The 11,181-nt window shown below is 52.8% G+C and overlaps 1 protein-coding gene across 1 annotated transcript; it reads right to left on the reverse strand.

Annotated features, from left to right (window-relative positions):
• Positions 1–14: 14 nt before the first annotated feature.
• LOC104517911 (ammonium transporter Rh type C) lies at positions 15–7,889 on the reverse strand (the record flags this gene model as incomplete). Its single annotated transcript, XM_010165800.1, has 9 exons — positions 7,642–7,889; positions 4,078–4,264; positions 3,467–3,617; positions 3,012–3,159; positions 2,459–2,625; positions 1,621–1,758; positions 1,125–1,261; positions 464–588; positions 15–88 (listed from the first exon to the last, which is right to left on the reverse strand). Coding segments are annotated over exons 1-9 (1,338 nt in total), but the record flags the coding sequence as incomplete, so codon positions are not given.
• Positions 7,890–11,181: the final 3,292 nt, after the last annotated feature.

Here is an 11,181-nt window from a genome sequence, read left to right on the forward strand (position 1 = left end):
CCCCCCCGCCTCACCTCCCAGTAAATGTCGTCCTCAAAGCAGTTCTCGGCCGCGGCGTCGCCCCAGACGGGCAGCTTCAGGATGGCCCCTGGAAGCAGGAGGGCAGGGGGCCATAATAGCGTGTGGGGTGCGGGCAGGGTGTGGATGGCTGGAGTCCACCCGTCCCGGCAGCGACCGGGGCAAACGCCGCCCTGGCCCGGTGCTGGGGGCCGAAAACTGGGTGCTGAACCCCCTTTTCTCCGAACCCTTTTGAGCTTCCTCCCCGCATGGCTGCCCGGTTTACCTGGCTCCTGTGGGCTCTGGGGTGGTGCCGCTGCAGGGCGTCCCAGCCATGATGGGCTGCAGCCCTCACAAAGCCAGCGGGAAGGACACATCCAGCCATGGGTGGGAGTATATTTGATGCCTCCATTTCATCCACAGGCTGGATTCAACCCTCCCCTCTCCATGCTCCCCTCCTGCTTACCCACAATGGCCCCCCCAGCAAAAGCCATCAGCAGAGACACCACAATGCCAGCCGCTTGGAACCCTCCTTGGACACTGGGTGTCCTCGTCTGGTACGTGCCAGTGAAGTCGAACGCCTTGATGAACCTGCCGAGGTCAGAAATGGTGAGGATTGCTCCTGGCAGGAGGTCTTCCCTGGAGCTCTGCTGCCCTGCTCCCTTGGGCACTCCTCCTCCCTATCCCCATCCCTCTTCTGCAATGGACCAGGAGAGTGTTGCAATGACACAAAACACCGCTCACTTCCTTCTCCTCTGGCCCCTGGCAAAGCTTTACTGAGGAGGAGCCCAAAATATAAACATTTCTTTTGTATTTCAGACCTTCAGCCTTACCTGATCCCCCAAAACTATGCAGGAATGGAGGGAGGATCACTTCCCTACCCACCATGCCCCAGAATAATGCCAGGGACTGGCATTATGGCTCACTTTTTGAGGACACCAGAAGCCAGCTGCAAGAGTTGAGCCTTTTATGTAAAAGCCCAACACAGTCAATGCACCCTATGTTTTTGAGGGGGAAAGGGGCAATTCTGGACAATTAACAAGGGCTGTTAATTCCTCCTCACTCACAGACCAAGAAGCCCCAAGAGGTAAAATCTATTCTAATGGAAGAATTTCAAGCTGTCTTACCCTTCCTTTCCATATACATCCTCTGTGGCTGCAGCTGCAGTGACGGCCCCCACAATGCCCCCAATAAGGCCCGGCATGGCGTGGAGGTTGTGGATGCCGCACGTGTCCTGGATGTGCAACCTGGACTCCAAAAAAGGCTGAGGAGAAGGGAGGTAGAGAGAGATCAGGGACATGAGCAATAGCCCTGGAAAGGATTAGTCCCTTCTATGGAAGACTGGCATAAGCAAAGAAGAAAGAGTGGTATTGTGTCCCATTAAAGAGCTAAGGGATTGTAGACAAAGATGTGAGCCAAGCTCAAGATAAAATAAAAACATATCCTCCAAAACACTGTCCTATTGGGAGACTGAACCTTCCTGAGCATTTTGGGGCAGTAAATGGAGTCAGAAATGAATCTCTGTAAGGCACGGTAGAAAGCAGGAACCCTCAAAGGGAAGTAAATCCATTCCTGGTCTCGTTAGCAGGACCAGAGCTACAGACCCCCTAGAGCAGCACTCACCGTGAGGTAGACATACCCCACTGTGGACACGATGCCACAGATGAACCCGACAATGAGAGAGCCGTATGGAGTCAGCATCATCTCCGCGCTGGTGCCCACGGCCACGCCACCCGCCAGCGTTGCGTTCTGGACGTGGACCTGCAGAAGTAACCGCCCTGTCTTGGCACCTTGGGGAGATCGCAATTGCTAAGGGATGGTGCGAATGGTAAAGCAGGAGAATCAGCTCTGAAAATCCTTCCAGAGGAAATATCAGGGCCCATTTTCCTGCTTGTTGGTGAAAAACAAGAGGAGAAGAACAGGCAGCCTCTGCCGGTAGCACAGGCGCACATAGACTCCCACTCCCCGTACCACACACATTCTTTGCATCCACAAATCTGGGTGGGGAGTTGTGATGGGATGGAAATTGTCTCACCTATGTGTCATGCAAGCTCTGCTGTCACGGAAACATGTCACCCACACACATAACACGTACAAGTCAGCCCCCCGATTGCTCACGAGCTGCCGCGCAGGCCCTTCTCAGCTTGCTGGAGAGCACTGCCAAATATGACTCTGCAACATGCCCATCAGTAGCTTTCTGGGCACAGCAAGTCCTTTCCCTCCTGTGACTTAGGTCCACCAAGTGCAGGGCATCACCCCACACCTCAGACACTGCAGGACTCACTTCCCATCTGCTTATTCAATAAAGCCTCTTGGTTTCTGCCTAGATGCTGCCTGCACCATCACACCCTGAAAACCAATATCTGTTCAGCAAAGGACAAGTGCAAATCGCTTCCTGGACCCTCAATCAACCTCATTACAAGTCCCTTGGGCAATTCAGGGCTCTCTGCTCCCAGCTTACCATGTCAAGCTTGCCTTTCTTCTGCAGCATGCTGGAGAAGGCCATCGTGGTGAGGACACAAGCAGCCAGTGAGCAGTACGTGTTAATGGCAGCCCGGTGCTGGGCATCCCCATGATCAGAAATAGCTGAGTTAAAACTGGGCCAATACATCCATAGATACAGGGTACCTGGTGGGATGGGGAGGGAGGGATGAAGAAGAGAAAGGGAAAAGAAAGAAGATAGGGTTTGAAAAAAAACCCTAAAGAAGATATTTCTGCACAGGGTGAAGTTAAATCCCCTAGTCCTGCTGCACTGGAGCTGTGCCCCTCATGATGGGTCCAGAATGAGGAGGGGCTGGCAGAGAGGAGGAACTAAAACATGTCCTTGTCTTCCCAGGCACCATCTCAGCCCAGCCACTGATGAATAGCTCTGAGAGGTGGAAGACTGGGATACAAAGCTTCTCAGTCCCAGATCCTGGATTCAGCTTGGTTTTCCCAGAGACATAGGAGGGACCAGACCTCTGCAGTTGAGTGGTCCACCTGTACCAGGGCACCTGAGGCAGGGGCTGACTCACCGATCATAGCGAAGAGGTCAGAGTGGTACACGGAGCCTTGCTTGTCCTTACTCTGCTCCAGGTTGGGTCTGTATAGGATGCGTGTCACTGTGAGGCCAAAGTAGGCTCCGAAGGTGTGAATGGTCATGGAGCCACCTGCATCTTTAACCTGCAGCCATGGGAAAACAGAGGTTGGTGTCTGCAATTGCCACTTGTTTTGGAGCTGAGGTCTGGTTTGCATCATGCTCAGCTTGCCTGCCCACCCATCCAGCCAGCGTGCACTCAGTCATGGGAAAATGGGGACAAAAATGCTCTGGTCCTGCTGTCTATCCTGCTCACTTCATCCCATGCATGGTCACAGCATTCCTCTTAGCTTCCCTTTGGAAGGCACTGAAGCAGAGGGAAGTTTCCCAATGGCACGCAGGTTGCAGTGACAGCCAGGTTGGCTCCCAAGCAGATGCTGCCTAAAGCCTTACGTGAAGCAGGTTGAGGAGGATGTACTCGTTCACCGCGAAGAGCGTGACTTGAAACAAAGTCATGACGAGGAGCTGTATGGGGCTGGTTTTGCCCAGGATGGCCCCAAAGGCAATGCACACAGACCCCACACAGAAATCAGCATTGATCAGACTGGAAAAAGGGAAGGAGAACTGTGGTTTAACAAGGACATACTCTTCCGTAACTCACCCTCACCCACCCCTTGCTCTAGAGATCCCACCTGAAGATGAATAGGTGATTAGCAGCCAGCCCTGGATTTCCCACTGACCTTCCTCCCATCCTGACATACTGTCCAGGAAAGGTGCTTTCCCCCAAACTATTTAAATAACATGGATTATATATGTTCTCAGCACTGGCATCCATGGTGCTTGGCTTGGGTTAAGGGGTGATGCTGATCTCACATTTCCCTGCCATAATGGCAGGGGCCCTTTGGGACCTTTGGGCTAAAAGGTGGCAAGCAAGTGGGAAGACAACATTGTGGAGACTTGTTACACATAACAGAGGGACAGGCGCTGCCAGCTGCCTGGCTCTCATCCCAGCTCTTCCACTGCCCAGTCAAGAGGTGGCATCCCAGAGCCCATCTCCTCCTTACTTCTCCACTCCAATGAGGATCTTCCCGCTCTTGAAAGAGTGGAACCAGCCTTGCATCAGGAGAGCCCACTGGATCCCAAAGGCAGCAAGGAGGAAATTGAAACCCACAGCTCCGAATCCATAACGCTTGAGGAACGTCATGAGGAAGCCAAAGCCCACAAAGATCATCACGTGGACATCCTGGAAAGCTGTGCAGAGGGAAGGGACTGTCAGCTCTGTGGGGAAGGCAGGGCTGTGAGTGCCATTTGGAGTTGGCAGTGAAAGGAAAGTAACCACATCAGTGGCAGTAGTGGGGAAATTAAAGAGAAAATGTGTGTTTGACCCATGTCCCCACATTTCTAAGTCTGAAAGTGGCTCAGCTTTTGGAAACTGGCTTTTGGTTAAAAGGCTCAGTCTTGAAAGTAAAAAATATTTATTAAAAGCTGCATGCAAGAGAAGACTGGAGACAACTGAGTGTACAGAGGAAAACATTTTCCTAATGAGATTGTCTTTTCCTCTTTTGGGAAAAAAAATCAGAAAATGTCGTGTAAAATGAAGAGTGAAGTTTTGTTAAAAACACATGAATGGTCATTTTGGGTAGATCCATCCAACGCAGGGTGGTGGCTCAGAGCAAGAAGAGCACAAGATCAAGGAAAGTTTACAAATACATTTTTAAATGCCGCTGAAATCAGTTGCAAAATACCCTTGAGACCAGGATCCCAACTTGTCAAGATTTTAAGTGCTTAAACCAGAGAGACCCAGTTCCTCCCACAAATGCTCAGATCTGCCAACTCAAGCCACTCAGATGCCCTTCCCCGGGGGAAACCAAACCTGTGTGAGTCTCTTGAAAGAACTTCTCGGTGCAGTAAACCTGCTGTACTTTTTAATGCCGCACATTTCTATCAGATAAACATCGCTTTGCAATTAAGGGAGCTGAAACGCTGCCTAGTTACAAACTGAACCATGCCAACCCTCACACTGGAGGCCACTGCCCATGAAAAGAGCAGGGGACCCAAGGCTGGGTTCCCCCACTGGGAGACTCCCACCAGCAAACCCACATTGTAGAACAGGTAAACACAGCACTGACGAAGCTACACCAGCAAGTTCTGCATCAGGCAGCACACAAACCATTATAGCCACTATAACCAGAAACATCTGCGCACCTCAGAGAAGGTGCAAGCTCAGGGAAAAGACAATTCAGTGGTTGAGAATCTTCTCTGCCCCAAACCTGTCCTCAAATCCAGCAGCCCCAGATCTGCTCTCGCAGGAACAGTGGGGTTGTGTCTTCTGCTTCCACCAAGGGCTGGGTGAGGATTTGGGTGAGGTGTAGCTCTGCAGAAGCCATGTCTTTTGGTGCTTTATGAGATCTTGCAACTTGTTTAAGGACAAGCATTTGGACAGGCTCCAGCAATGCAGTGTCATGTTGCAGAGACAGGTTAATCTGCTTGTTTTTAAAAATGCCCCCCATGCCTATGAAATCCTGCTCCAGCAGGGGGGTTGGACTTGAGGATCTTTTGAGGTCCCTTCCAATCCCTGACATTCTGTGATTCTGTGTGATTCTGTGAAATCACTTCTAAAAAAAGGAAGGAGAAAAGATCTTCAGCTGGCACAGTTCAGCAGAGGTTCTCTCAAATGCACTTCTCCACAGATCCTAAGAACTAGTCTTCCTAACTCTGGTTTTACTATACAATCCCACAGACTTCCTTCTGCAGCTCTATTTATTCTCCCCACTCTCTTCTCCAGTGTAAGCAGCACAATCCATAGCTAGAACTATCCTCTGAAAACAGCGAGGAGTCCTACTGTGTGTTACACATTGTACAAACCCAGGAGGAAGAGCAGGTCTTTCCTCAAACTGAACCCAGTTTGAAGCCTTCTTCTAACACTTGCATCTGATTTTCCCTTGGGAAGAAAAACGTTGGCATCACTCAGAGGCAGCCCAGGCACTGCCATGTCCTAAAGATCTTGTGATCCTGTTTCTGTGGGAGGAAAATTGCCATCGCTATCGAGAGAAAGTGTTTGGGCTTTGGGCATGGTACTTGTGCTGAATCTCATTTCTTTTCCCTAGAGAGCAGGGATTCCCATTAAGGAATATCAATGTGCGATTCAAAGTGAGAAGGAATTGTCTCGCTCACTGGACCTGGCAATGGTCAACTGACACAACCTCACGTAGGCTTCGCTCTACCTGCCTTCCCAGTCATCTCTGGGCTTGGAGGAACTGTCAGTTGGTCACTCCTGTCCCACTGCTACTGCAGACAGGTCCTATGGACAGCAGCGGTCACAGACATGTTAATACAAATGATCTTTGGCTCTTCAACCATCACACTGTCTTCTGAGCAACACTGGATGGACACAGGGATCAAAATGTCAGGACTTGGCCTAAACTGAGCTAAGCAGTTGCTCTCAGGTTGATTTAGTTGTGTGGATCCATGCAGCCATTTCAGGGGGGATATTTGGCGCTGTGGACAGGGGTGGGATATGAGGACAGAAGAGATGTCACATCCTTAGCTCCTACAAGTTCTTTCTTGGACTCCTGATGTCCTCCCAGCACATCAGTGACAAGAGCAGCCCTCAGGCACTGCTGGTGCTTCATGCCAGCCCGCATGAGGTTAGTCCCAAGGGCAGATCTCAAGGGAGAGCCCAGGTCAGCCCTGGTTGGACACTAACCCAGAGGCTGGCTGAGCCGGGTTTCTGTAAGCAAATCCTTTTCTGAGCTAGCTAATCCTCAGCAGCTACAGGTTTCTATAGCTCCTTTGATTTAGCAGGTGTTTTTAATGGAAATGTTCTAAATAGATGCATGACTCAGGCCTGTTGCTTCCTTGGAAACAATTGCCTACAGAAGCAGCTTGTTCTGAACGGCTCACAAAGATGACCAGCTCTGGAGATCAAAGCTGGCCCAAGGCACCACCTGGCCAGAAGGGCTTTAGCCACCTGAATAATCCCTGTGGCAATACGATGCAGTGACCCAAGAGCCCTGGGAACCTGGCAGGTTAGGAGGACTCCGGCATCGAAATGCCAGTAGCTAAAGGGTAATTTACGAGTGAGGGGGAGGACGTAGGAAGGGGAGGAAGATGTCACAGGATCTCAACAGCCGTTCCTCCGTATGCACAGAAAAGCTTGCTCTGATCTAAAGCTGAGGGAGGGGGCAGCAAGCTGAAACTTGCAGGGTGCTGGGGAACACGTTTCCAGCCCTATTCCTGGAAAAAAAGATGTCACATACTGGTGTCACGGTACCCTGCTGACAGAGCCCCAAGAGCACTGCAGGGCCACAAGGCTTTTCTCTTGCTCTTTGGTGTACCCCAAACCAGCCTCAAGACAAGAGCCTGACTTTCAAGCAATTGGTGGAGACATCGCCTCTGACAGGCTCTGCCATGGGATGGGATGGGATGGATGTGATGGGTTGGGATGGGATGGATGAGATGGGTTGGGATGGGATGGGATGGATGGGATGGGATGGGTTGGGATGGGATGGATGGGATAGGTTGGGATGGATGGGATGGGATGGGATGGTTGGGATGGGATGGGATGGGATGGGATGGGATGGGATGGGTACCAACCAGCACCAGGACTAGGCTTCCCAAATACTCACACGGGTATCGGAAGTAGAAATCGTTCTCCATGTCGCTGGTCAGGTTCATCTCTCGCTTCTCCTCCTCCCAGTGCGCATCAGCTTCGGGGCTGAAGCGCACAAAGACCCCAAAGAGGACGATCATGGCCACCTCCCAGAGGAGACATACGAGTGGAAGCCGCCAGCGCATGTACGTGTTCTTCGCCATCCCCTGGTGCCTCGGCCGCTCCATCCACAGGGATGCCCGGGGGATCAGCAGACCTTGTGAGCCCGTGTCCTCCGCGCTTGGACAAGGCGGGCGACATATATAGGTTGGAGAGGGTGAGGTGGAGCCCAGGGAGGTGCCTGCGGCTGGATCACGTTTCAGAGTGCGGGAGCTTCGGCAGGCTTGCGCCTCTCACCTGAGAGGAGGCACAGGCACCTTTTCTCCGAGCTGCTCCAAGCACTTCTGAGCCTTGACTCCCCAGGGACAAGTAGATGTGGAGTCCAGTGTGAGCGGGGAGTGGAGCCCAGGTGTCCTGCCCCCTGCTCTGCCCAGCCACACACCCCTTCCCTTCCCCTTGCAGGAGCACCCTGACCCCTGCCACCCTGAGCTCCCTCCCTCCCTGCACTGGGTGCTCCCATTGCCACCACCCCCAGCTCTGCAAGCACCCTTCCCCAGCTGGCACCAAGGGTGAAGGCACAGTGCCACTTGCTCCAGCTCTCAACTGTCCTCCCTCTGTCCCTCCCCAGGAAGCCCCCTGACCCGAGGTGAGACTGTCGGGCTCCTTGCTTTGCAGTGTGCATCTGGACAGTCGACTGCACCGTGTGAGCCAGGGTGGAGGTGCATGGGGACAAGCTTGCCAGGCCATGCAGGGCAACTCCCATAGTCTCTTGGGCAACACCAAACTGACACCAGGGTCCGTCTCCTGCCACAAGCCTCTGTCCTGGGTGCAGAGATGGGGGGACACAGCACTGCTGCAGCAGGGGTCTGCCCGGTGCTGCCCACCCCCTAACCAGAGCAGCTGGATATCTCTGACCAAGAGCAAATGGTGCTGAGCCCAGGGGCCACAATCCCCTCTGACGATCAGGAGAAGACGAGTTGTGGGGTCTCCCCACATCCCTGCCAAGGCGGCCTGAGTCACTGGGCTGGGTGTGGGTCCTGCTGTTTGCTTTTGGAAAAGCAGTCTGTGGGGCAGTCCCAGGAGGAAGAGGAAGATACACACTTCAAAACAATGCCAAGATCCTGCATGCCAGCACAGACACATGAAGGCCCTGCCAGGGCTGCCATATATCGATAAGGATGTTCAAGTGACACATCCCATCATTTCCCAGAGTGATTTACCCAGCACATCCTCCTGGCAAGACCAGCTGAGCTGGGGCTGCATGGACCAGGGCAGTACTCTGAGATGGTGCTGGAGATGGGGCTGGAGACTTCAGTGCTGCAGCCTAAACGTCCTCTCCTCTGGTATGGGGCTTCCTTTAATTAATAAACATAATATTCCTTTTCCCCCCACGGTTTTGAACCATGTGCTCTTTCCCCAAAGAGCTGGGCAAGTCTTTCAAACAGAGCCCAGCTCCTTCTTCTGCCTGCAGATCCCCAAGATGCCTGTCAGTCTTCAAGAGATGAAAGACTGCAGCCCAGGCAAGCTGCCCAAATTTGCTGATGGCATCTAATTGTGGCCTGCAGGCTGAGCAAGCAGCACTGATTTCTGTGTTGATTAGGCAATAATTTGAGTTTATTATTTTTCTTGTTTGCTTTCTTCTCAAAATGACAGATGGCGGAAAAATGCTGTGGATGGTCTTGGAAGAGACTGACAGCCACACAAAAGCGTTCTCCAACCTCATTTGGGCCTCGTGCAGGCAGCAGGGCAGAGGCAGCTTTGGGAAGAGCTGGGGAGATGCAGCTCAGGAGCGATTAGGTACGGCAGAGGAAGCAGCTAGAGATCCAAACGCAGCAGGGAGGGTCAGCTGGGAGCAAGACAGCGAGTGAATCCAGACAGCAAGTGAACACCAGACCATGGGGGAGTACTGGGGTGTGAACTCCTTCCCACAGCCCCAGGGGAGCACAGGGAGGTCGGGGCTGCACTTGTCTCTGCAAGAGTCCTGACCAGGACCCCTCCTCTCCTGTCCATGCTGTGGCTGAGGAGAAGGGAACTCGGTCTGCCCAGCCCTTTACCCTGCACAAGCAGAGCTTCAGCCGGCTTCGGCTGGACCAGGGTCACTTGGTGGCGACGCCTAGAAGAACTGAATGCTGTCCTTGTCCTGAGGATGGGCGCTCCCTTGAGCGATTCTGCTCAGGGCCCACCCACCATGGTTTTGAGTCTCCCATTACACATGGTTTCTGCAGGGCAGTCTCAGCTCTACACACCAGGAAGGAAGAAATCTCCAGCTAAAATCCCTAAACAATACCTGAGTCTTAATTGCTAGAAGCCTTGTTGATAGTTGCATCTTCTGCTGTCAGCTACGTGGTAGGACCAGTCTTCAGCCCTGCCCTAGAGCAGTTCTTAGACACCCTGAGAAAGGCAGCACAGAGGCACAGAGGAGTATTTTATAACACAAGAGAACTTTTTAAGATAGCAGAGCCACCCGCAATCCTGCTTTGTGATTACCCTTTAGCAGGAGAAACCAAACTGCAGAGCTTTCTAATCCAGGGTCTCATTGAAACAGCAGCGTCCCCAGAAAAGCAGCTCACGAAGCCCTTGCACGAGCCAGGAGGCATCAGGTCTGTCCCACCCACTGTCCCCAGCCCCTCTCCCCTGTGTCTGGAGGCTGAGGACAAAGGCTAATGGCTTTTCTGCTGGCCCGATAGTCTCACTTTGCTGCACTGCCTTGTGCTGCCCCTCCTTATCGACCTGCAGATCAGCACTTGGCCGCTGCAGCCCCATCGGAGCCACCACGCTCCACTGGCTGCCCACGCTGTGATTGCCCATTAAAGGACCAGCTTCTCTCCAGGCTCCTTTGCAGGGCCAGGGTGACACTGAAAAGGCTGATGGGGACACACCAGCACAGGTGCCTGCAGTGATGCTGGCAGAGTGCTTCCTACGGTGGGTTAGACCAAATCCTTTACATCCATCCTGCAAGGTACCTAACATCATGACTGGCACCCATAAGAGCAGCAAGATTTCCCCAGAAAATCGCTGGGGGAAGAGGGGCAGGTACGTTTGCCCTTCTGCTCTGGAGATGTGGGACCAGACTGGCAGTAGGCAGGTCTCAGTTGCCTTGGGAAGGCTGAGGGTGAGGGTTGTACAGTACTGGTCCCAGCTGGGTCTCTCCCAGTTTCTTACTTTTACAAGCACTAAAAATACTTGAGAGATGTAAAAACAAGTTCTAAAGTGCACAGAAGTCCCTCCCTCTTGCCTGGAGGCCTCGGGACAGCTTCACCCTGGAGAGGAGGGAATGGGGGCTCCTCGGGTCACTGTGAACTGTCTTGGCAGATCTTATCACAGGCAACACTGGGCCAAGGTGCTGTGCTGGCTGTGAGAGGTGGCTGCAAAGATGAGGACCCCGGGGGTCTCAGGTGCTCAGGGAGGACAGAGCTGGAAGCACCATCTCCACCATCTGCAGCATTGCTGGCCTGAC

This window comes from Antrostomus carolinensis, unplaced genomic scaffold (assembly GCF_000700745.2).
Source record: "Antrostomus carolinensis isolate BGI_N321 unplaced genomic scaffold, ASM70074v2 scaffold28690, whole genome shotgun sequence".
NCBI classification, from domain to species: Eukaryota; Metazoa; Chordata; class Aves; order Caprimulgiformes; family Caprimulgidae; genus Antrostomus; species Antrostomus carolinensis.